Below are 26793 nucleotides of genomic sequence, written 5' to 3' on the forward strand. Positions count from 1 at the left end.
AACTTCTAAAGCTCTATAAATTATTCAGTATAGTGACCATGTATTAAGAATAAGTTAACTATCTCCTGACTCTTTGAGGTTTTCATAATCAATAATTTTTTTTTATTATTTACTGATGCTTAAGTGATTTATTTTCTTAGGACTTTAGAAGTCTCACCCTCTGATGTATAATTTTTCATCTCTACTTGAAAATTTAATGCCATTTTTATTTGTTTTTAAAAGGTGAGGTTTTGACTTTAAGATTAAAATATCAGGTTAATAATTTTCATACGTTTCATTTTGACTGAAGAATGATGGTTGAATTATACTTTCCTGCATGTATTGAGATAATCATATAACTAAACAAAAACTGTTAATGTAGTAAGTTACTTTAATTTTCTAGTATTAAATCACATTTGGATTCTTGAGATAGATTCAACTTGGTCATGATATATTATTATTTTTCATATTTTTTCTGGATTTGGTTTGCTAATGATTTATAATTTTTTTCTTGACTCTTCCAGATATATACAGTGTCTTCGTTTCAGATATTTAAAGAGTTTCAATAATCTTCTTGTCTATAAACAAAGGATTTTCTACCAATGTGGTGTTCTCTCTCTTTCTAAGAAAACTCACCCCATTGCTATATTAATAGCTCAATTTACCTTTTATTAGATAGTTTATACATTCTATTAATAGTTAACTTTCTGAAACTTTATGTGTTGATTCTCAACAATGTTATTAAGGGGTTAGTTTTCATTATATGAAGTCCTCATAATACCATGTGCACATGATACTTTGTGGTTTTTTTTAATGTAATGAAGTCAAATTTGGAATTTTTTTTGAGGTTATGAAAATATTCATTAAGTTATTTAAACATATTTATTGAATATCTACTATGTGTCAATTATTATTCTAAATGTTGAGGACACAGTAATAGGAAAAAGAAAAAATCCTTGTCTCAATCAAGCTTCTTGGTAATAGTCTTAGGACCTAATGATGGCATCAGCATAGAAATAACTTTATTGTGATGTTCCACAATTCATATAGAAAACGATTTTTGCTAGTCATTTCAGGCCTACGGCTAAAATAACTTTTAATCAATGACAAAAAACAAATATATCACTTATAATCAATGACAAAAAATCAAATTTGACTTCCTTACTACTTACTACTAGTCCTTTTCAATTATAGCTTATATAAACATGAAGTATTCATTTGTAATAAAAAATGTGATACAAATAAATCTATAAAATTATTTGCTACTATGTATATACAAATATTTTTTAAATGGCTTGGATACATTTTGATGTCAGTATACCAAATGAATCTGTAGCACACTCTAAAAATGTTTCTTAAAATGCTTACAAGTACAAATATGTATCTTTTCATATTAAAAATTAATGAATGGATTATTCAAAGACAAGAAATGATATACTCATTTTGATTAACATTTTACAACTCAAGTAGTATTAATTAATTAGAAAACTTACAACTTTTTTATATTCACTTTTATATTATAATGAGCTTTATACTAGACAATAAGTATAGTAAATTAAATTATAAATAAATGTTTACCAAGTATGTATAACATTATAATTTCTAGTTTAAAATATGGATACAATTACAGCTAATCCAAAAATTGCCAAACTGATTGCAGAAATATTGGTACCCAGATCAGGAATGCTGGGTTCCTGTGGAGGAATAAAGTTAGTTGCTTGTGCAATGTTTGAAACCTCTGAGGTGACATTGGGTTCACGGATGGCTTGAATTGCAATATAGAATGTGGTACCATTCTCTATTTTAGAAGGTTCTGGTTTAAATTCAAAATGTTCTACTGAGCCAGCCTCCTTAGGTATCAGACCAGAAGTATTTATTAAAGCAGCTTTATCAAAATTTTCTTGGAGGTCCAGGACATGTTTGCTTGTTCTTATCATGTAGCTGTCAGCTGGAAAACAAATAGATACTTCAGATATATTAAAATCACTAGGATGGCCTTGCTGCCACCACACTGCCTTACATTTAGAAACCTATCAGAAAAGCATATTAGGTTTTAATTATGGAAATCCCATTAGCTTTTGTCTGGTTATTCCATCTTTATTGTAAGGACAAATGTGTGAACAGTTTTTCTTAAAATGTAGAATTCTCTAATCCCAGGAAATTTTAATTCAAAATAATATGATACTAAAAAGTCAGAATCTAGATTCCTTTTTAGGAAGAGAAATATAAGGAGTTGCATCTACTTTTTATTTTAGAACAAGGAGCATAAAAGTATTCTAGGATAGTGAAGATATTCAGTACCCTATCTCTGTGTCATTTCTTATTAAGTTAAAAGAGAAAGTAATAGGATAGAGGAGAAAGAGAGATGATAAATGGAGTGGGAAACAGGGATAAGGATAAACAGCAAAAGGAGGCAGAGAGACTGGAATGTGTACTAATTAAACACGTGCTAAGCAGAAAGACAAACATTGCAAGTTCTCACTTATTTGTGGGATCTAAAAATCAAAACAATTAAACTCACAGACATACAGAGTAGAAGAATGGTTCCTAGAGGCTGGGAAGGGTAGTGGGGGACTGGGCAGGAGAAGGTGGGGATGGTTAATGCCTACAAAAAAATAGTTGGAAAGAATGAATAAGACCTGCTATTTGATAGCACAACAGAGTGACTATAGTCAATAGTCAATAATAACTTAATCATACATTTAAAAATAACTAAAGCAGTGTAGTTGGGTTGTTTGTAACATAAAGGATAAATGCTTGAGGGGATGGATACCCCATTCTCCATGATGTGATTATTTCACATTGCATGCCTGGATCAAAATCTCATGTACCCCATAAATATATACACCTACTACGTACCCACAAAAATTAAAAATGTAAAAATATAAGAATAAAAAATGAAAGTATGTATGTGCTAAGGACCTAGACAGACCTTAAGTAGCACCCTAATTTTACTTGCTAGCTGTGTAATAAAAAGAAATGTATTTCAGCTTTCTTTCTTTTTTTTTTCTTTTCTTTTTTGAGACAGGGTCTTGCTCTGTCACCAGGCTGGAGTACAGTGGTGCGATCTCGGCTCACTGCAATCTCCAGCTCCCTGGTTCAAGACTCTTCTGCCTCAGCCTCCTGAGTAGCTGGGATTACAGGCATGCACCACCACGCCCAGCTAATTTTTGTATATATATATTTTTTTCAGTAGAGAAGGGGTTTCACTTTGTTGGCCAGGATGGTCTCTATCTCCTGACCTTGTGATCTGCCCACCTCGGCCTCCCAAAGTGCTGGGATTACAGGCGTGAGCCACTGCACCCGGCCTTAAGCTTTCTTATCTCTAGTTTTTTATCTGTTAAAATAGAGATTCAGTTATTCAAATTATTCAACAAATATTTATTAAGTGCCTACTATTCTAGTGGTAAGAATTATAGATGATAATGCATGATGCACGTTTACTACAGTTTAATAAATGATAAATTAATAAATGTTTGAAATGTTGGCTGTTATTTTACCAAGAAAGGAAAAGAAGATGCCAACATAAATATTTCTTTCTACACTGCTTTTCAATATCTACCATTCATGTAAAAATATATTCTCACATTCTGAAATGTGATGAAAAATAAAACACCAGGTGTTCTTTTTTGAAGTAAGGACTTTGTTTTTAATTTTTCCATTAAATATCGAAGGTATTTCAAGTGTATGGTGAATAACTTTTAGTGTATTTTTAAAAAGAATTCAGGTCCTCTGCTTAACATTTAGTTTCCTCTTAAATAGGCCTTATCAATCCATTCTATTATTCTTCACAAAAACCCTGTGTTCCACTTAGGTAGGTCTCCTCTCTCTCTCTCTCTTTCTCTCTCTCTTCTCTCCACCTATCTATTCCTTATTTTGATTAGAATATTCCATTGTGAAATTTTGCTTTCTTGACCTTGCTTATATAATTTTGTTCTTTCTCTCTCCAAAAGGGTTGTGCCTCCTTCTCCATATGTATGCAAATTGTATTCATTCCTTAAGGTCCAACCAAGCCCAACTGCATGAAGTTCCATCCAAGTATTTCATTCACCCTGATGACTCTCTTCATGAACTTCTGTTTCATGGAATGGAGTTTTTCAGATACTTTAGTAGAGGTTCAACTTTTCATTCTGATTAGATCTTATTATTTTTGGGGGTAAAGACTGTGTTTTGTACTCTTCGTATCACTCAGGGTACCTGGTCCTGTGTTGACATGTATTTGATCTCCTTAATTACTTGACCAACAATACAGTTGTTGACACCCAACATGATAAAATTAGAAAATCATAAAATATTAGAATTATATCTACTTGTTTTAGTAATCTAATCTAATTTGTATATTTGACAGGTGTGGAAATTGTGTCCCAGGTAATTTAAGTGCTTCATTTGGGTTTACATAGACATTCATTTATTCTTTAAGAAACTGCGACTACCTTACTTTTGGAATATCTACAGGTAACATTTAACAGGTACCACAACCTCTTCCTATTCTTCCTAAGGAAAGACAAGATTAGATGCCACCTATTTTAGGCATTTGTGATTATACATTACTGCTACTTTTAGTTCTTATAATCAGCATGAGGGATATTTGTTATTAACCCAATCTTGAACTGAAAGTTTGGTTTTACTGAATTCACTATAGAACTAAATATTTGGTTAAGAAATTTCATTTGTGGTTTTTTCAGTGGCAATGGTATTTTTCACTTTTTTTAAAAATTCTGCCATATGTTTAAGGGTCATACCATGACAAAATAAGGTATTTCAAAAGCTGTCATAAGATTTTCAACACTGAAATACAAAAGCTCTGTTTGTGCATATTCTATGATTCCTCTGACTTTAGAATGATTTTCTTCTTGTATAATAATGATAAGAAATGCAGCTTTGAAAATGCTACATAGTGAAAGATTAAGAAGCATCTTTTCTTTTGAGCGTGTACAATGAGGGGTTTATTGTAACCCAGGAGAAAGAGTACTGAACACTGGTGTTTTAGCACTAGCAATCTCTGAGGTATTATGTATATGTATATTGCATATTGCTTTCATTTTCCCAATCTTAAAGGGAAAACAGCAAGACTGGCATTATCCCATAAAAACCTACTAACCTACACAATACTGGAATATGGTAGGCATTTAATAAATACTGATTGAATTCAGTTAAATTTCAAGCAATGATAGAAGTAATTTAAACTTTTTGGAATGAGGGTCATTTATTATTAGGAACTTTGAATAAATGAGATCTTTTGACCTTGAACTTTATTCAAACTCCATGAACAAATCTTTCAAACTAGTGAATTTCTGTGCACATGAACATCTCTCTGTGGACACCTTCACTTCTCTTGGGTAACTACTCTCATTCTTCAATACTCAGGGGTAGTCTTCTCTGGGAAGGCTTTATGATATACTCTGATTTTAGCCTCTAACTAGGGGTTTGTGGCCCACCTATGGGTTGCCACATGATTCTCTGTTTATAAAAGCATATGTCTTGTTATAAGTAATTATATGTTTACTTGTGTGTCTTTTGTACTTAATTGATTGTTGAGAGTATAGATCATTTCTTAGGAATCTAATAGGGTGAAAGCTCAACAGAAGGTTGATAAATGAATGAAACTGTGCAAGTACAGAAATACTTAAAATTTGGGGGAAGATAATGCAACAGAAAGCTGTTAACTGTCCTCTTAATTTCTAAGCTGCTTCAATTTCTGACAGACAATTTGGCATAATAGAATCTGATATGACTGGGTTAGAATTGTAAATTACTAAATATAGAAAGAACTTGGTCCAATTAACTCTTACAGCTTTAGTTTTCACATCTGAAAATAAAAAATGCCCTTTGGTAGACAGTTCATAAATGTTATTTATAAACGGAACATTAGAAAATTCTCAGCAAATGAAAGTCAATGGGATTTCTTTTAGTATATTTTAAAATATAATGTCAAACTTACCTCTTCCTTTATCGAGGACCTTGCCAGGGGCAGTCCATGAAAGTTGAATACGATCTCCTTGAAACTTAGCATCCAGGTCTACAATTCTACCAGGTGGGAACACCTGAGAATGATTACCATTAGGAGGCACTACTGATATAGTAAACGACCCTCCAGAGGAGACTCTGCTGAAGCCGTCCATTTCAGCTTCTGCCACATCTTCTTTGACTTCAGGTTTGGGTAGGTTCGGTATAATTTTTCCTACCAAGAAAAACTTTTGTAATATTTCATTTTTTCATGTCTACTCTTTTTTTGTTTTTGTTTTTTGAGACGGAGTCTCTCTCTGTCGCCCAGGCTGGCTGAAGTGCAGTGGTGCGATCTTGGCTTACTGCAACCCTCGCCTCCTGGGTTCAAGCAGTTTTCCTGCTTCAGCCTCCCGAGTAGCAGGTTCTACAGGCGTCCGCCACCACGCCCGGCTAATTTTTGTATTTTTAGTGGAGACGGGGTTTCGCCATGTAGGTCAGGCTGGTCTGAAACTCCTGACCTCAGGTGATCCACCCTCATCTGCCTCCCAAAGTGCTGGAATTACAGGTGTGAGCCATCGTGCCCAGCCGCCATGTCTATTCATAGTGCAAGCTGATCTTGCAGCTGTAGCGGATTGATATTGATTGATGGCAGACTTTGAAAAAGTAACAGCTTTTATTGAGAAAAAGCTTGTTTATTGATATTTTAAAATTGATGAGGAAACATTATGCTATGTTAAAACTATCTTTCAACCTGTCTGTCTCTACTACTTGACTGCAAATTCTTTGAGGAATAGGATTATGTTTTGTCTTTGTAGCTCTAGCACCTAGCACAGTGCTTGCAACATAGTAGATGCTAAGTAATTTTTTTTTCAATGTAAATGAAATGAACTCAGGGGGATGTGAACAAAATATGTGGAAACATAGGTCTTTGCTAGGTCTACTAATAACAATATGGCTTTGAAACATACAGATGATTACAACGTTATATACTTGGGCTTTCTGTAGTACATTATATTTTCAATGTTTGCCATGTGCAATTTATCTAAACAGCTGGCACATTTCTATTTTAGTGCTACTTACCATTTTCAGCATAGCCCGGTATATACAGAGCTTTATTCTGTTGTTGACTTAGCCTAGCTGTGTTTTTTCTTGCCTGGGCATGCACTTTTAAACTGTATCTACCATTCCCATGGTAATCTGTAAAATACCTTGAGTAGATGCCATCATTCTTGACAGTATCAGCACCTTGATAATGAAATGTAAAAATTAGTCATCCAATAAAGTAAAAATGACAGTCATATCTGTTTATGAACACTGATAATGTTAGTAATTTGGGAGACAGTATGTAGCACAGTGTTTTAAGTACATGAATTCTGGAGTCAGACTATTTTGGTTGAAAGCTTGGGCCACTTGCTAACTCTGTGTTTTTGGAAAAGTCTAATTTATGGTAGGCATTCAATTAATATTAGCTGTTACTATTATTTCATAAAAAATACTTATCAAAATAAGAAAACGCAACTGGAGAAAGCATATATGAAACACTGACATTAATGAAAATAGAGAAAAATTGTGCTCTTAAGTTCCATGGAAAAAGTAAAATTGTTCATAAAATTTAAAAATGGCATATGTGCTATGTCTACAAGTTGTCAAGATAACTGAGAAAAAAGTTTTTAAAACATTAGGATTAAAATTCATTTACTTAAAAATGTGATTCATTAGAAAATACAGGAAATATTGACTTCTAGGTCATAGAACGGTAGGAGGATTTTAAGTTTAGTGGAAGTTGATGCAGATTCTTATTACCTGCGCCATTGTCCCAGAGCTCCAATGTTACTTGATGTCCGTCTTCATTTTCTATAATGGCTGTTACGTTGATTCCCAGAACAGGCAGAAACCCTTGACTGACTCGTGCATAAACAATCATTGGGCTAGGATAATGAGCTGTATTTTGACTTATGTGAGCAGTTGTAATTACTGGGAGTGTGGTAGGGCTTCTTGCTCGAGTGGTCATTGTCACAGTTAGCAATTGAGATTTCGTATGATTATTTCGAAGGCTGTAAGTCCAAGTGCCTGTCTGAAATATTAAAAAATATATATATATCTGAGAGCTTTGGTAATATTTTCCTACTTTTTGTTTGGGATACAAAATTATTTACAAATTTAAACAGAATAATAATCATGATTTTTAATATTGAATTTCACAAACAGTATGAATATGAATCCCTAATTATTCCATTTGATTTCTTTATTACAGATGATCTGTCATCATTTTAATATTGGCAATGTATAAGATGTTATTTATGTTATTTTCATCTTTTAAAAATAGAAGTTGATTAAGAAAGCTTAGAGAACATAAAATAATAGACCTACCTCTGCAATACCTGGTATTCGAAGACGGACAGACCGAATATTTAGTTTATCTTCTTGGAAATCTGAGGTAGTATATTTTTTTCCTTTTGGATCTTGAAGAATTATTTCTGGCTTTTGTATTGTCCATGTGACAACAAAGAAAGTATCTTTTCCAACTGTACTATCCACAGGCACTGTACCATTTATCCATTTCTTCCCTGGGATATCCAAGGTTTTACTTTCCAACTGTTGGATAAATAAAAACAATAAACATATGAAATCCACTTGTTATCATAGTTAATGAAATTTCTGAGTTTAGTCAGTTTAGAGTAACTTTAAATTTGTTTTTAAGATTTCAATTAGAATAAGAATTATTTTAAATAATTTTCCAAATAAAGAGAATAGAAAAATTCAAGAGAAAAAATGGCTTTAAGTGTTATGGAAAATCAAATTCAGTAAGGATGTTTTTCTTCTGCATATTTGAAATATTTTTGGGCAAAATAATTATTAGAGAAATAGGAGTTAGTAATTAGGATAATATAAATTTATTACAACTGTGAGAAAGAAAATAATTTTTTTTATTACACTGACCTGAACAGCCTGCTGAGAGATGTTGCCACTTCTAGATGAAATTCTGCTGAAAGCATCAATAAGGCCATTTATGTCCTTATGGGCATAAAAGCGACGTCCTCCTAAAATTGAATTTTAAGTGGAAAAGTCATATTTGTTATTTTGCTCTCATCAATACACTTTAAAATCTATTTTAAAATTTTGTTTTAAACTTACAAAAGATGAACTTCCCAGCACTTTGTGAACTTTCAGTATATCAGTGTCCCTTATGTAATCCTACAATAATAACTAAAACCTTGCTCAAAATAAGAAAGATAAGTAAGATTAAAAGAAACTTTAAAGAATGGGCCAAATTGTATTGTCTTTACATCAATCAGTCATCAAATGTAAGTGCCCGCCGCATTGGTAAAACTGGTGTAAGCATTAAATAATGTTATAAGAATGAAATTTAAGATAGTTCTTCTGAACCGGCTGTTTATTTTCTAGTTGAGTCTAAGGGACACCAAAACAATTAGACAATTACAGTCTACAATAAAGTAAAAATTAAGTGAAGGAAATAAATAATGTAGAAATTAATGAAGGGAGAGATTACTTAGGTGTAAGGAGTTAGGAAAGAATAGATTGCAGAGGGCAAGAATTAACACAAGTGACTGCCACAAATACAACAATCAATATATATTTATTGAATTGATAAATGGCAGAAAGATAAGCTGGAAGGTTATTGAAGTATTCCAGTCAAGGAATTATAAGAGCTGGATTATAATGGCAGTGGTAGAAGGATTGTATAGAAAGGTGAAATACAGAACTGTTTCAAACTAAGATTTAGCAAGATTTGGTGAAGCAGGAATAGGGTAGTATGATGGAAGAGCTCTGAATTGATAATCAGGACTCTATGGCCTTTGGCAAATCATTTGCACTCTCTAGGTTTCCATTTCCTCATCTATAAAAGAGGATTGTCAAAATCCCTACTGTGTGATTGAGTAGTATTTTGGAATTAAGCAATAATTTTTGACTTCCAGTTGAGTAACCATAGAGAAATAAGTTTCTGTTTAGTAGCATTGGCAGAAAGTAAGTGGGGAATGAAGACAGCAAATGTTAAATAACATCAGAAAAAAAACGGTGTATGAAGTGGAAGAAAAGGAAAAGAACTTAATCTAAAGGATGAAGAAGGGACAAAGATTAATTTTTAGGATAGGAAATTTTTGAGCAGATTTATAGAGAAAGAGCTCCTGGAATGGGAGAGACTAGAAATTTATTTTTTTATTCAAACTATATTCCAAAAGTTTACTTGTCATATTTGACAGGGTCTCCAGTTCTCTGTCAGCAGACGGCCCCAGAGCAATGGTGTGGATGATTGCACCACTTTGTTTTACCTCTTCAAAGCATGAGCTCATTTGATTATCTTCCCCATCTGTTAGTAATATGATTTCAGAACCCGAAGTACTCTGATTACTCTGGGAAATTGCCTGATAATGAAAAAGCCAGGTTGTTAATTGTAGAATGTCATATCTATCTATCTATCTACTTATCTATCTATTATTTTTGAGACGGAGTTTCGCTCTTGTTACCCATGCTGGAGTGCAATGGTGCAGTCTCGGCTCACTGCAACCTCCACCTCCCGGCTTCAAGTGATTCTCCTGCCTCAGCCTCCCAAGTAGCTGGGATTACAGGTGCCCACCATCATGCCTGGCTAATTTTTATATTTTAGTAGATACGGGGTTTCACCATGTTGGCCAGGCTGGCCTCGAACTCCTGACCCCAGGTGATCTGCCTGCCTTGGCCTCCCAAAGTGCTGGGTTTACAGGCATGAGCCACTGTGCCTGGCCCATATCTTAATATATTTAAAATAAGAATAAACCTGTTCTTCTAGTCCTTGCATCAGAGTAAGCAAAAGGAAACTCAGCAAAGTCATTTCAGTCTGAGTTGGCATATGGAAATTAGTGTAATTTACAGTGGTCTTGTAAGTTTTCAAAGCTAGAGTGTCAATACTTCTTCTAATCCTCTCAAATATACTTTTGCTACCAAAGAGAGGAAAAATAAGCACTTAGAGCAATGCCTGACACACAGTAAGTATTCACTGAATATTAGCTATTATTGTTGTCAGTATTATCTAAGAGGTGGGGGGGTGGAAGCAAGTGACTCAGGCAGTTCTAAAAGACTGCAGACTAGATATTATTTGGAAAGTCATGACCAAAGGTGGGTGTGCAAATTTAAACAGTGTACTATATGCTTTAAAAACACATTTTATTTGATCACTTCTGAAGAATCTCAGGATTCCCTGGACAAAAAAACTTTGACCTACCACAAAGAAGAATCAATTATTACAAATGTATTTTTTTTTCTTTTCATCTTTTCCTAAGTCCTACCAAGAGATTTGGCATTAGATACCTTGAGAGTAAATTCCAGCTCTGCCATTTGCTAAATAGAATAGCTAGTGTTTAGTTTTTCTCAAGACTTTATATTAAAGTATATACATGTATATTATATAGTACATACATGTATGTAAGGGTTATATACATTTATAACAGAGTTTTATACATAGATTAGTGTAATGATTAAATTTATGGACTTTGGGGTCAGAAAGACCAGGTTTTGAATCTTATATCTGCCAATTTTTGACTATATGATACTGAGAAAGATTTAATTACTGTGCACTTCAGTTTTCTTATCTGCAAAACGGGCATACTAATATTACTCAACTTACAGAGTAATGGTAAGGGTAAAATAAGACCATGCATTTAAAGCGCTTAGCATAGGCAATAACGTATAATATGATCAGTAAATGTTAGCTATTATGCTATTATTGTTAGAATTTTGTAAGTAAAATGCTTATGTATTGATTAGTTTTATTATATAAGTAATTAAGAGCTGTTTATAGCTCTGAATGTGATTCGACACCATCTATTCAGTGATAGACTTTGTGGTCAAGGTATCATAAGATATATATCAAGACCGGGCACAGTGGCTCATCCCTGTAATCCCAGCACTTTGGGAGGCTGAGGCAGGTGGATCACCTGAGGTCAGGAGTTTGAGACCAACCTGGCCAACATGATGAAACCCCATCTCTAATAAAAATACAAAAAATTAGCTGGGCATGGTGGCGGGTGCTTGTAATCCCAGCTACTCAGGAGGCTGATGCAGGAGAATTGCTTGAACCTGGGAGGCGGAGGTTGCAGTGAGCTGAGCTCATGCCACTGCACTCCAGCCTGGGCAACAAGAGTGAAACTCCATCTCAGAAAAAAAAAAAAAAGATATATATCAAAATATGTTTTAAAAAATACATGAACCAATATGTGTAAACATTCTAACATATTCCCAATTTACAGTGCTTGTCGTATTTTAGAAGTGAATAAACATATATAGTAAGAATTATAATTATCATAATAATAAACCTTTCTTAAGGATTTATTTATCTTACATAATGCCTGCAATTAAATGAGATAGGTACTATTATAATCCACATTATCTTGGTTGAGGAAGCAGATGTTCTGAGTTGAGTTACTTACTCAAGGTCATTTAGCTAATAAACATTAGAGCCAAGATACCACATTTGTCTGCATCCAGGTCCTGCCTTCTTAAACAAACACATTTAATCACAGACACAATGAAGAAAGTTGAGATGTAGTATTAATCAATAGCCTGGATAAGACTAGCAAGCTCCATTTTGAGGCAAGGAGAGGTCAGTGAAGGAAGTAGTTTTCTGTTTTTGTGACTTAAAGCATGACAATAAATAGGCTTAAATGAAAGTTAGGTTGGAAGCAATTCAAATGAGTACTGGAGGCAATTGGGTATAGTGCTCCAAGAGTGCTCCCAATTTTTCGAATTCACCATTTTAATTACATTAAACTTCAATCTATGTTTGTTAGGTTAGGTACTATGCTGGTTACGGAGCTGCTTCTATCTTTGTGATCTTTCCTTTCTTTCCTTCCTTTCTTTCCTTCCTTTCTTCCCTTCCTTTCTTCCCTTCCTTTCTTCCTTTCCTTCCTTCTCTTCCCTTCCCTTCCCTTCCCTTCCCTTCCCTTCCCTTTCCTTCTTTTTTTCGATAGGGTCTTGTTCTGTTGGCCAGGTTGGAGTGCAGTGACATGATCATGGCTCATTGCAATCTCTGCCTCTAGAGCTCAAGCAATCTTCCCACCTCAGTCCCCCAAGTAGCGGGGGCTACAGGCGCACACCACCATGCCTAACTGATTTTTTTTATTTTTTGTAGGGGCAAGGTTTCCCCATGTTGGCCAAGCTGGTCTCCTACTCCTGAGCTCAAGCGATCTGCCTGCCTCAAACTCCCGAAGTGCTGGGATTCAGGGGGACCCACCATGTCTGGCTTATTTTTGTGACGTTTTAATTTTTAAAAAATTTTAATGTATTTTTTATTTTTATTTTTTTTTGAGATAGAGTTTTGTTCTGTAGCCCAGACTGGAGTGCAACGGCACAATCTCGGCTCACTGCAACCTCCGCCTCCTGGGTTCGAGTGATTCTCCTGCCTAAGCCTCCAGAGTAGCTGGGATTACAGGCCTGCACCACCACGCCTGACTAATTTTTGTTTTTTAGTAGAGACGGGGTTTCACCATGTTGGTCAGGCTGGTCTTGAACTCCTGACCTTGGGTGATCCACCTGCCTCGGCCTCCTAAAGTGCTAGGATTACAGGCATGAGCCACCGCGCCCAGCCTCTTTGTGATTTTTAAATGTCAATTTAACTTGATAAACTGGGTCTTTCTTTATCCATCATATGGAAATGTTACTAATTTCCCTTTTCCATAATCCCCTCAGTGGCATTTTTCTCTGCTCCTTGAAACTCAGACTGTGGGAGTGTTCGAGAAATGGGGAGCTCTCCAATAAAATCATGATTGTGTGCACCCTGAAATTTTCCCCCCTTACTTAACCATTCCGCAGTGCAACTTAGCACCTCAGGAGTATGTCATTGGAATAGCCACCCTCAGAAAGGGTCTGGCTGTAAACAGATACTAGGAGAGGTTATTTTTTTCTTCTCATAAATGATTTACCTTGATCAGGTCATAATAATATTAATTGAGGGGCCCATGAATGCTTGTCCTTCGTGCAAAGGTAATTGGAGAAAATTAAAAACGATAGTAAATGGCAAATGATATTTTAAAAATATTTTATTTTACCTGAAATCCTGCTTTGAGTCCCCCACAAATTGAAGTGCCGCCACTAGGTTTTTGAGGCAGGTTTGCAGTGATCTTTTGGTAAGTGTTCTCATCAATTATTTTTGTGAGATTATTTTGGATTTCAGCAGAACTGTCAAATGTGACCATCCCAACCAAGGATCCCTTTTCAATAATTTGAATCAAGTACAGTTCTGCTGCTTGATTCATTCGAAAGAGACGGTCTTCCTGTAAGAAAAAGGTGTGAATAACTCACAAGACTCTCCAAATCTTGATGGATTAATGAACGACAAATCATTTATAGGCCATAGATCATGATAATAATTGATTGGTTGTATTTTAAAATTTAGCTTCTTCATTTTATTTAAAAAATTTAAAGAAAATCTTAAAAATTCAGTTATATTTGAAAAAGCCTTAAAAATCGATACCTTTTTATTTAATGGTTTTACATTGAGGAATTTCTCCTAAAGAAATAATTTTAAAAATGCATACAAAGATGCTCATTTTAATAATAGCAAGTGTAAATCTCCCAACTGTCCAACAACAGGGGATTTCTTGCCTAATTATAGTGTGGGCATGTTATACAAGCATTAAAAATTATGTCATGGAATCTTTTTTTTTTTGTGGGGAGTATTAAAGATATATTAAGTAAAAAAATCAGATTATAAAACATTATATAAAATATAATCATATTTTTGAGGAGGGAAAGCAAATACATTAGCAAAGAAAAGACTGAAGTATCATATTTTCAATGACAGAATTATGGATGATTTTCATTTTCTTGCTTGGCTGTAATTTTTCTAGTTAGAACTAAAAGTTAAGGAATAAAAATGATTCATAATCCAATACCTTAATATAACAACTGTTTTTTTTTTGAGATGGAGTCTTGCTCTGTCACCCAGGCTGGAGTGCAGTGGTGCAATCTTGGCTCACTGCAACCTCTGCCTCCAAGGTTCAAGCCATTCTCCTGCCTCAGCCTCCCAAGTAGCGGGGATTACAGACATGTGTCACCACTCCCAGCTAATTTTTGTATTTTTAGTAGAGACAGGGTTTCACCATGTTGGCCAGGCTGGTCTCGAACTCCTGACCTCAGGTGATCCACCAGCCTTGGCCTCCCAAAGTGCTGGGATTACAAATGTGAGCCACTGCACCCAGCCTACATTTTTCTGTTGGCATATTGTCTTCTAGTACTTATATATATAAAATTATGTGCTGAAATTTATTAGAACATAAATACATATGTATGTTTGTTACTAGAACTGAACCTAAGATTATATTTCCATCAGCTTAAATACTTAATACTTATATTTCTAGTAGCTTAAATACTTAAATAATTTAAGACAGTTAACCAAAAACTATCTTACTCTATTCATGCTTCCAGATTTATCAAGTACCAAACAGACTACACGCTGTTTGGACTGGAGCAATGAAAATGTAGGATGAGGTGGTGAATTTATTTCTGTCATGGGAGATAAATGCTGAAAATCTTCAGAGCTCATGATTACATCCCATGTGCTTCTGTGATTGCACATTTTGTTCTGTAGGTTTGGAGCTTCTTTATTGTGTGTTTTTTCAGTACAAAATTCAGTCACCTGGAAAAAAAATCAATTAGAAGACAAGATTACAATAATTTGTGAGGCATCAAATATGTAGTTATCTGTCATACATAGCCTCCACAGATTTTATCTCCTGTTAAAAACTACTTTATAATCTAACATTCTGACATCCATTTGCATACTTGAATGGAACAGAAGCAAGGTAAAGCTATCAATATGTACTGGTAAAGATTTTTGCTGATTCTTTTGGCTATAGATAGAAACATCAGTGGGGCATTGTGGCAGCTGGCATGACTGCTTATGTTAACTTTTTACTTTCCCTTCTAAACTTTGGGGGAGCTCAAGCCTTGAATTAAGTTTGAGGAAAAAGGGACAGGGCTTGTGATAATTTCTAGCTACCTCCTAAAAATGGTATAGAGAAAATGGCCTTCTTTAATTGTCTAGGTATGTTCCATATCATCATAGTTGATCAAAAAACTTGAAGACAGCTATTCTACAACCTGGATCGCTACTGGCTCTGGCAAATTTTGACATAAAGTAATACTCCTGAAAAAGGAATGAAAGTATAGGGAGAAAATGAGGAAATGTAATTATTTGTCTTTTAGAGGCAAGTGGTGAATTGTATCCAGTAATTCTGCCAATGAATATTTCATTACTATAGAATCTGTGAAAATGTTTTAAGTATTGAAAACGTAGTAACTTGGAAAAATGTGGTCTCCAAGAAGGAATTCATCTTGCTACTGCAAGATGAGCCTCAGCTTACAAGAAATATTTTTAGTAGTGTCATTTCATTATTTTAATGCCCTCCCAATGTAAAATATCCAGATGTAAGCTCAGAATTAGAAGAACTAAATTATTACATTTGAATACCTTTTATCTAACTTTTATGAATTTGTTTTGTTTCTGATATGGCTGATACATTTCCCAAATGGGGTTATATTGGATGGGAGAAAAATGTAGTTTGCAATCAAAGCAGTGATTCATAACCAAGTCTTGCTAGTATGAAATGCCTATCAAACCTGGTTCCTCTTTCCCCTACCACTGCCAGTGCCTTTATTTGGGCCTCTTACTTACCTGTTGCCATGGCCTTCCAACTGGTCTCCCTTGCCTCCACTATCAGCTCACTCTATCTCATCCTTTACAATTAGTAGGATTACCTTCCTGAAATAATTAAACTTATCACCAGTCTAAAACCGAGAGGATAAAACTCAAACACTTTAGCTCTGTATGTCCCCATTTTTTGTTTCAACCTCATTTCCTGCCTCTTACTCACCGTGTATTCTTTGCTTCTACCATACTGGATTTCTTTATATCCTTAAAATATGTCAGAAACTTTCATTAGGGTCTTTGCTAACCCAAATGCTAATTTCGTGCAAATCAGAAAAAGCACCACTTTCTCAAGTTCTTTTACTGTTATCTGCCAGAAAATTGTTCTAATAAATGTTAAAATCTTAATGACCATGATGCAAATAATTTAGGCAATGCTGAGCTTCCAGAATCATGAACAGCATTCCTGCCTTACTCCACTCTTTGCTTTTGTAAATCTGTTTCTTTGTATAGAATACTCTTCCCCTTCTCACTTTGGCAAATACATACTCACTTTTCTCAAATCCCAGCTCAAAACTCACTCTTCAGAAACTGTTTTCTGACTTCCAGTTGGCAATGGTTACTGCTTCATAACACTTGGGTCATATCTCTATGTGTCTTCCCACTTAATAATATATACTTATTTTATCATATCTCTTTCTCCCTAAACTGAGTTTCTCAAGAACAGTCATCTTTAATTATATCTGTGTTCCCGGTTCTTAATGCAGTAAATACTAGGCATGAAGTAAGAATCATAAATAATAAGGATGACTATTCAACATATTAGATCATATCTTTCGTAGCTCTGAATTCATGCCCTCAGTACAGATACTATGCAATATATTTATGTTATGATAATTAGAAGTTAGTGTTATTCTGGAAATGTAACCATTTTATCTCTGGGCCATGTCTTGTATAATTAGTTGCCCTCCATATTTCAGCTCCACAATCTTCTTCATTATTATTTATGTACCATGTAGGCAGCGTGAGTTATCTCCTGATAGTCAAATGCTTTTGGAATTTATAGTATGGATCAGGCAGTACATACAGTATTGTAGTTATCCTCTTCTGTCACATGATTTGATATCTATTTGTACGCATTGCTCCAGATTTAGCAGATAAAAGGGAACATTCCTGACTCAAGTGTCAAATGTAGTCAAGCCTTTTATCATTAATGCCCGAAGGTCCAAAGGAATTTTAAATTTTATCAGAGATACTACGCCTTTACAAACTTCTGTCTAAAGAACTGTTTTGGTATTGGTATATGAAAACACCAGTCACTACCAACAAATACAGAGGTTTATAAAGGTATATGGCATATACCTGTGAAAATTTGGTATGTAAAAATTTGCTTCTTTGAAGTAAGTTAGTCCCACTATTTAGAGGTAGTGTACTTTGTTTTGATTTGTTGTTTTTGATAAGTTTCATATATTTCATATTTTAAAATATTTTTATATGTTTAGAAATGTTCATTAGGTAAGTACAATATATTTGGATTAATTAAGATTAGGCTTATCCATGGGAAGAAACAACTGGTTATTTTTCAAATATTTAACACATTTTAAAAATTAAAAATTTAAAGTTTATATTGCATTCAACTTGTGCTAAACACTATGATAATACTTTACATTAGCTCTTGTAAACCCAACATGAATGACTATGTGAAGTAGGTATTATAATTCCTATATGAAAGATAAGACAACTAAATCTCAGATTTAGCAGTTTGCCCACAGTGGACATAGCTTTAAAATGACAGGCTGGGTTTTGATATCAGCTCTATCTGACTCCAAGACTCCAAGGTACCTATTCTTATGCACTAAGCTTTACATATTTAAACCAGATATTTCAGGTCAAACGTTAGTTTTCGACTTTTTTGTGGTGTGTTATTATTTAATTGGTTAGACACATTGGTAATTGTGACTTTTTTTTTCTTAAGTCTGTTCAGTGGAGGAAGAGCCCTATGTATTTTCACAATACCACTTTGCAATAGCTTGGCGTGCTTTAGTGTGAAGGTAATGGAAAATCTAAAATGTCAATCCTTTTCAAAGCTACATTATAAATTACTTTAGAAAAGTAGTATGGCTACCACTTAGAAAACAAATTAAAAGTAAGATTGTAACTCTATACAGAAGTCCACGGAAGTCAATGAAGGAAGAGATGTATTCTAAGAATTTATTGTGTGACTCCAGTGAGAAGGCTACAGTGCTACATTTGAATAAAAGAAATAGGTTAATAAGAAAAGATAGGGTAATTTCCAGAGACACCCTGATACATGCCAGAGAAAATGACCTCTAATTAATTGCCTGAGTAATTTTCTGCCTTTCTATTGATACCCATAACTTCACAGTAGAAAATCCAGTTTCTCTAATTAATTTTTTTTCCCCATGGATTCCTTTGAGAGACTGGAAAAAAGGTACTTACAAAATCAAGATTTTGCATAAACATAATGGATTCCTTGGCAGTCTGGGATCTGTTTGGGATAAATGTACATTTTGCTTCATACAGCCTCGTCTTTGGGTTACGTCTGCATGGTCGTTGTATACAGCTGCCCCCCTGGCATTCGTTCAAAACCATGTTAACACCAGTAATATGAGTGGAACATCTATGAGGAAAGAATTAGATTATATATGTATATGAAGACTTGGCAAATCATGAATGAAGACCAACATCCTAAAATTTTTCCTTCAGTGACAACTGCCATGGATCATGTACTAAACATTACATTTTGACAGAAATAGGCACAATATTCTACCTCAATTTGTAATCAGTTTCAATAGAAACAATGTTGTCAGTTCATATTTATTAAACATGCATTGATCATTGTGATCAATAAATCTATTATCCTTGTGACTTTGAGCTAAAGATGATAATTCCTAATCAGAGGGATGTTGTAAAGATTAGATGAGTTAAAAGGTACAGTGGAATTGCTTATTAATAGGAAAGGGAAAGTCAATATTATGCTTAAAATCCTTTTCAATTTCCATATGTGGTATTCACAGTTTTGTGTTTATAGCATTTTGTAATCTGTATTTTGAGAACCACTTCACTAAACTGGTGGAAGAAATAAAACTAAACCCTGCATGAAAAGGCTTGTGCCTTCAAGCCATTTGGTCCTTATGGTAAAAATAATTGTCCAGTCCCTGGCAGGGAATAGGGGGCAGGGTACAGGGACAGGATTCTAAAGTTTCTGTTTATATGCAGGATATCCTACCATTCTGTGTTAATGTTAAACTTCATGACATTAATCAATTTTAATGAATTTGTGTTGCAAGAATTTAGGGACATGGTGAGTCATATTTCCCAGAGGGTTAGTTCTTGAGTAAGCCTGAAAATTAAACTTACATATGACGAGACTTCACTACTTGAAAGTGCCTGACACACAGTGGGAGCTCAATAAATGTTTTAGATACTTGTTTTTACTAATGTATCTATTTTTATGACTGATTATAAGGAAACTCATTTATTTTTCATGAATTTATAAAAAATTTGTTGTTTGATACATTCTTTGTTTAGCTTTTACTTTACGCCAGGTCCAAGACCAGAGGATTAAAAAAATGTGCAGTTCTTAAGAATGTTAAAGTCTAATGGGGAGAATAAAATTGTATAGACAATTACTGCCCAGCGACATACGTGTGAGAGAAGCCCATACATGCTGTAGGAGCATTCTTAAGGGAATTTAATCCCAAATGGAGGGAGAGGAAAGACATTTAAGTAAGAAATATTTAAACGGAATCTTAAAGGATGAACAGGCATTATTTGAGTAAGTGAGGAGTTGTGTGGGATGAGGTTGAAAGAAATGAATGTCCTGCACTGAGAGGAGCCCAGTCTGTGTGAAAAACTGCAGGAAGCTCAGTGGAGATCAAGCGAACAACACAATGGAGATGACGAGAGGCATTTTTCCATTACCCCTCTTTCCTCGAATACATTTTTCATCGCAAAGACTTATTTCCTATTACATAACTTCCATTGTTCTTCAATATTCTTTAAATACTCTATGTGCTTGATATTTTTAACTAAGTTCAAACATCTCATCTATTTGTAATAGTGCCTGCAGCACTTAGAGTTATATTTTTAAAAAATCAACTTACTACCTTATCCTTATGAAAAGTACTTTTTCTTTAAGATCAAGATTAAATGAAAAGTATAATACGATATTTACAAAGAAGCTCTAGCAGCCTAACTGATTTCAGTGAAACAGATTTACCTTAAAAAGTGATGAATCAAGTGTAGCAAAAGAGTGGGTAGGGTTGAATACCTATTCTCGGATATGTTGGGATTTAGGCTACAGCTTTTTCCTTTCTCCTCTGCCCATAACATGTTACAGCACAGTCCCTGTGAATACTGAAATTATTTCCTGTTTTTGATTCATCTTGATGCCAAGGTAGAATCTCTAGATTTAATTGGTGGCATACATGATGGGGCAGGTTGGATATTGCAATGAACTGTTTGAACATTCTCAGGTAGTTACCTGAGATAGCCTTTGTTTGCCTAGCATAGAAAATTAAAGAGTCATAAGTAAAACATTTTGAAAACAGGTTTGCTCAATACAATGATACCTTGTTGCTTCAATAGTGTTTCTTCTGGAAATATAGAATGGCTGGTCCACATTATACTCATCAAATACTCCCCACCGGAGATGGGCCCACTCATGGACAAATACTCTACCTGTGAGAGAATACTGCCACTTATACATTTATAGTTACAATATTTTAAGACAGTTTCCTTATATTTCTCTTAAACCTCTCCCCAACCTAATTGAGTCAAGGTACTCCAGAAATTGATGCCTTTTATTAGGCCAAAAAAGTTGAAACGAGTTGGTGCCAATAAATGATGCATTTTGTTGTTAAACACACACACACACACTCACACACGCACACACAGACACACGCACAAAGAAATATAATTAGGAACATAACTAGCATATTTTCAAGTAAAGGTATTATTTACTACCTATTTTTTTCTTCTTAGTTTTGTTTTCTTAAGCGACGGAATCTTGCTCTTGCTCTGTTGCCCAGACTAGAGTGCAGCGGCATGATCATAGCTCACTGCAGCCTCAAGCTCCTAGCCTCAAGTGATCCTCCTGTGTCAGCCTCTTAAGTAGCTGGGACTACAGGTATGCACTATCATGCCTGGCTAGTTTTTAAAATTTACTTTTAGTTTTTTAGAGACTGAAGGCTCACTCTGTTGTCCAGGCTGGTCTCTATCTCTTGGCCTCAAGTGATCCTCCCACCTCAGCCTCCTAAGTTGCTGGGATGACAAGTGTCAGCCACTGTGCCTGGCTTCTTTAAATTTTTTAAAAAAATACCATTAAACATAGTGTTATTTTTTTTCCACCAGCGGAAATGAGAACAGAAGTACATCTTAGATATCTCTACCTCGAGGCCCATAAGTAAGCAAATTATTAGTCAACAAGAAGTTTGGAGTAAAATGTATATATTGTCCTTTATCTCCACATTGTCCATATTGAAGTGTATAGGGATCATCTCCATATTTCAGGTGAGGATCGGCAACTAAGACATCTGCCTAAAAAGCAAAAGAACAAACAAAAACAAATTCCAAGAGCAATAGAAACAAGAGATTTTAGAAAATAGGACTTTTTTCATATACATTAAGAAAAGTTATATTACTAATTACTAAATTAGTGATTAGTAATTGTTAAACAATTACAGATATTAAGTTTTTAAAAGCACAGGAGGAAAAAAGCAGTTTAGGAGTTAGATGAAATAGCCTACCTGGTCATATGATTCTTGTTTTGGGATTAAGTACTCAGATTTTGATTTCCAGGTTATTGGAACTAAAATGCTTACATTCCTGAAATAAGCTCTTCCTTTGGTGGCATGAAACAGGTAAGCAGATGCTTCAGTTACCATTTCCTGACAAAATTTAAAATACCTTGTGGTAATAATTTCACAGTGAAATGAATATAACAGTACATATATAACTAGATGAAGCAAATCTAAGCCTCTTTTCCCCGAACATTTTGGGAAAACTAACTGAAAAATAGATTGAAGTTTTCTATAGTTCTTCAGTCTGTAAACTCCTTATTTTCACATGCTCAAAACCACCTTTTAAAATTTTTTACCTGCATTCAGCATGATGGGTTGGAGATGGAAATTAGGGTGCTGGGTGAGATGTCAAGGTGATTAAGACTGGTAGCCTGTTGGTAAAGTTGTTTATTTGATCAAACAGAGTTGCTTCTGGTTGTTTAGATAAATTGGGAGTTTAAAGTTTGGTAGATTATTGTAATTGATGTCAATTGAAAAAAAAATTTGCTAGATTTATTTTTGGTTATCTTCTCCTATGTAGTGTTTTCATAAAAGGCAAAGTTTTACCAAATAGAAATGAAAATAGAAATACATAGGTTTCATTGGCTTCAGATCCCAGTTTTGGCACTTATTGTGAGATTTTTACAAATCACTTCATTTATGCAAAGGTAATAATTCTTGTTTTTGAATTCCTCATGGAGATATTGGGAGGATCAAAGAAGACAGTATATATTAAAGTGATAAGTATAAAGTGTTTTTTATTATACTGAATAATATAAATAAAGAAGGTACATCCATTAAAAATGTGTCATTTTTTCTTTAAGATACATATGACTTTTTACTTTTCCAGAGTTTGAACAAGTGTGAACAACTGAAAAAATGTATAGGATAAAACTCTAGGGCTTAAGTGTAGATTAGTTAGCTAAACTTTATAAAAGTAACTTTATGAAGATAAAATTTGAGAATAATTTTCTACTTGCTGTAATGTCTTTCTGTTAGCTTAACTAGTTGAAAAAAAATATTAGTTCAGCCTTTTAATAATTCATTGGGGAATGGCCAATAGTCTTAACATATAATAAAACACATTTAAACTAAGCAGGTATTAATCTGACAGTTTAGATAAATGCTATATAAATGATAAATGCTGTTGAAGCAATTTTGGAAAGTTATCACTCAATGAATACCTATGCACCATGAGTTGAAAATACTTATTGAAATAAAAATATGTGGCTAATAAATTTTTCTCTTACCTTTATGTTTTGAATGAGTTTTTCATCTTCTGGTATACTGGGATTAATTGCAATGACAATGCCATCATATCCATTGTTATTTAAAGTTACCTGCGAGCTTTTCAATACAGGCAAGAGAAGCAAGGATAGGAAGAGAATCACCTTCAGACTGAACACCATTTTTGCACGTTGCAACAAACCTTTTGGAAATGTACAAAGGGCATTTATGTATCTGCTTAACTCAGGAATTTGCATCAAGACCAAAATATTTGCATAAAGTTAGTATAGTAAATTACTAAAATATCTTGGAGTTGCTAAGTAGCAATAGGGATTATGCTGAACACATTTATCATACTTTCTAAGACAGCTGGGGCATTAATATTCATTGGATTGAGTAATTCTTTTAGATTGTGTAGTTGTCATCATAATGGTGGGAGATCATAATTGTCATCATAATCATCATCAAATAGTATTAGAGATGGTATTTGTTTATAAAGAAGTACAATCTGGAGGGATGAGGAACTATAATTAAAAGAACCAGGAAACAGTAGATTAAAAGGCCTGGTTTAAAAAAAGAATAAAGGGATTGGAGTAGGAGTGGCAGTGGATTAAGGGTTTATATTCACTCTTTATGGGAGTAATATAAGCACAGTGGTTGGGAATAGCTAAAGGGAATTTTATTTTTATCTTTTACAATAACTAGTTATATATTTATTTCAGTTTTCAGATAGCATTGAATGTTTTACATACATGTGTAACTGATACTTAATATGCTTCAATTAAGCTTTCTTTTTTGGATTGAATGCAAGTCTTCCTTAGCTTGGAAGAGTTGTACTCAGCATTGTGAGCTGGCTCTGCAGTCAGATACATGTAAACCTGACTCTTGCCTTGGTCACTCAACAATCAAGTTATTCTTTGTAAGAGTTGTGTGGCTCTTTTTAAGGCTAATTTCTTTTCTGTGATATCAGACTAATTATGGAATGTTGGAAGAATTAAATGAGATAATCCATGGAAAGTACTCCATAAAAGACTTCTGTCACCTAGTAAGCATTCAAGACATAGTATCCATTATTGTTAAATATTATATATTATGAATACAAAGCTTGCTGTAAATTTTTGCCAATTAAATTCTATGTTTTCATTGTTATTTTATAAAACTTTAAAATATAGTCTTCCAGTGTTTAACAGGTGAACGAACTTGCCTGAGCTTGCCTGAGAAATGGTTAGAGGAAAAACTGTCAGAATGAAACTATAACCTTTTAAAAAATGCTCTTGATTATCTCCATCTATTGACAGTATCCTATCCTTGTTGGTTCAGTTTAGTGTGGCCTCACCTATAAAATCTTCCCAAATCATTTGCACTAAAAGTAATCTTACTTCCTTTGTACTTGTTTGAACCAGTATATTTATATACTACCTGTATAGCATTTGTTATTATTAATATACATAGTATATCTCCCTACTAGATTGTAAACTCTTCTTTGGAAGAAAGAGATTATTTTTTTCTGAGTGTAACCTATCAATCTCAATTTCATTAACTGTTATATGAGGACAGTAATAGCTATCTAGAAGAAATGTTTTGAACGTTAAATGAAATAACCTGTGGGAAAGCACCCATTATAAGTGCTGGTACATAAACCTCAATAAATTTATTTTTTTCTTTTCCTTATTCCTTATAATTCATATGAAAAATATGTGAGTGCTTCTATGTGCCAGGCCCGGTGCTCTGCTCTTTAGAGAGTACTGAAATGAGTAAAACACAGTCACTGCTTCCAAAGAACTTGACAATTTGTTGCATGGATTCGATTAGAATACAAAAAATTAAAATAGAAGATGAAGTAAGAAAAAATTCTGTAAGACAGCTACAAACACAGTGCCAGGAAGCCAAAAGTTGGGTAACAGTTTTTCTTTTAAAAAAGTTTTTTATTTCCATAGGTTTTTGGGGAACAGGTGGTAGTTGGTTACATGAGTAAGTTCTTGAGTGGTGATTTGTGAGATTTTGGTGCACCCATTACCCACGCAGTATATGCTGAACCCAATTTGTAGTCTTTTATCCCTCACCCCCTTTCCACCCTTTCCCCCTTTGTCCCCAAAGTCCATTGTGTCATTCCTATGCCTTTGTATCCTCATAGCTTAGCTCCCACTTATGAGTGAGAACATACGATGTTTGGTTTTCTATTCCTGAGTTACTTCACTTAGAATTAATAGCCTCCAGTCCCATCCAGGTTGCTGCAAATGCCATTAATTCATTCCTTTTTTTATGGCTGAGTCGTATTACATCATATATCTATGCCACATTTTCTTTATCTACTCGTTGATGGATGGGTATTTGGGCTGGTTTCACATTTTTGCAATTGTGAATTGTGCTTCTGTAAACGTGTGTGCAAGTATCTTTTTCATATAATGACTTTTTTCCTCTGGGTAGATACCCAGTAGTGGGATTGCTGGATCAAATGGTAGTTCTACTGTTAATTTTTAAAGGAATCTCCACACTGTTTTGTACTAGTTTACAAAACTAGTACTAGCGGTGGTACTAGTTTACATTCCCACCAGCAGTGTAAAAGTGTTTCCTTTTAATCACATCCACGCCCACATCTATTATTTTTTGATTTTTGATTATGGTCATTCTTGTGGGAGAGTAAGGTAGTATCATACTTCGGTTTTGATTTGCATCTCCCTGATCATTAGTGATGCTGAGCAGTTTTTCATATGTTTGTTGGCCATTTATGTATCTTCTGAGAATTGTTTATTCATGTCCTTAGCACAATTTTTGATGGGATTTTTTTTTCTTGTTAATTCGTTTGAGTTCATTGTAGATTCTGAATAGTAGTCCTTTGTCAGATGTATAAATTGTGAAAATTTTCTCCCACTCTGTGGGTTGTGTGTTTACTCTGCTGACTGTTCTTTTTGCCGTGCAAAAGTTCTTTAGTTTAATCAAGTCCCAGCTATTTATCTTTGTTTTTATTGCACTTGCTTTTGGGTTCCTTGTCATGAAATCCTTGCCTAAGCCAATGTCTAAAAGGGTTTTTCCGATGTCATCTTCTAGAATTTTTATAGTTTCAGGTCTTAGATTTAAGTCCTTGATCCATCTTGAGTTGATGTTTATATAAGGTGAGGGATGAGGATCCAGTTTCATTCTCCTACATCTGGCTTGCCAGTTATCACAGCACCATTTATTGAAAAGGGTATCCTT

At 34.3% G+C, this 26793-nt stretch overlaps 1 protein-coding gene across 2 annotated transcripts; it reads right to left on the bottom strand.

Moving 5' to 3' along the window:
* Window positions 1-976: 976 nt before the first annotated feature.
* On the bottom strand, window positions 977-23804 carry LOC715292 (calcium-activated chloride channel regulator 1-like). Of its 2 annotated transcripts, XM_077953280.1 has the most exons (15): window positions 23622-23804; window positions 22339-22479; window positions 21982-22129; window positions 21163-21271; window positions 19028-19208; window positions 15329-15556; window positions 13968-14192; window positions 10133-10310; window positions 8866-8966; window positions 8296-8520; window positions 7729-7999; window positions 7006-7170; window positions 5921-6160; window positions 2501-2584; window positions 977-1927 (listed from the first exon to the last, which is right to left on the bottom strand). In XM_077953280.1, the coding sequence occupies exons 1-15, from the start codon at window positions 23778-23780 to the stop codon at window positions 1587-1589; spliced, it is 2796 nt and encodes a 931-aa protein (XP_077809406.1). In that variant the 5' UTR covers window positions 23781-23804; the 3' UTR covers window positions 977-1586. The 2 variants fall into 2 exon arrangements, with proteins under 2 accessions (XP_077809406.1, XP_077809408.1); XM_077953282.1 differs by lacking the exon at window positions 2501-2584.
* Window positions 23805-26793: the final 2989 nt, after the last annotated feature.

This window comes from Macaca mulatta, chromosome 1 (assembly GCF_049350105.2).
Source record: "Macaca mulatta isolate MMU2019108-1 chromosome 1, T2T-MMU8v2.0, whole genome shotgun sequence".
Taxonomy (NCBI): domain Eukaryota; kingdom Metazoa; phylum Chordata; class Mammalia; order Primates; family Cercopithecidae; genus Macaca; species Macaca mulatta.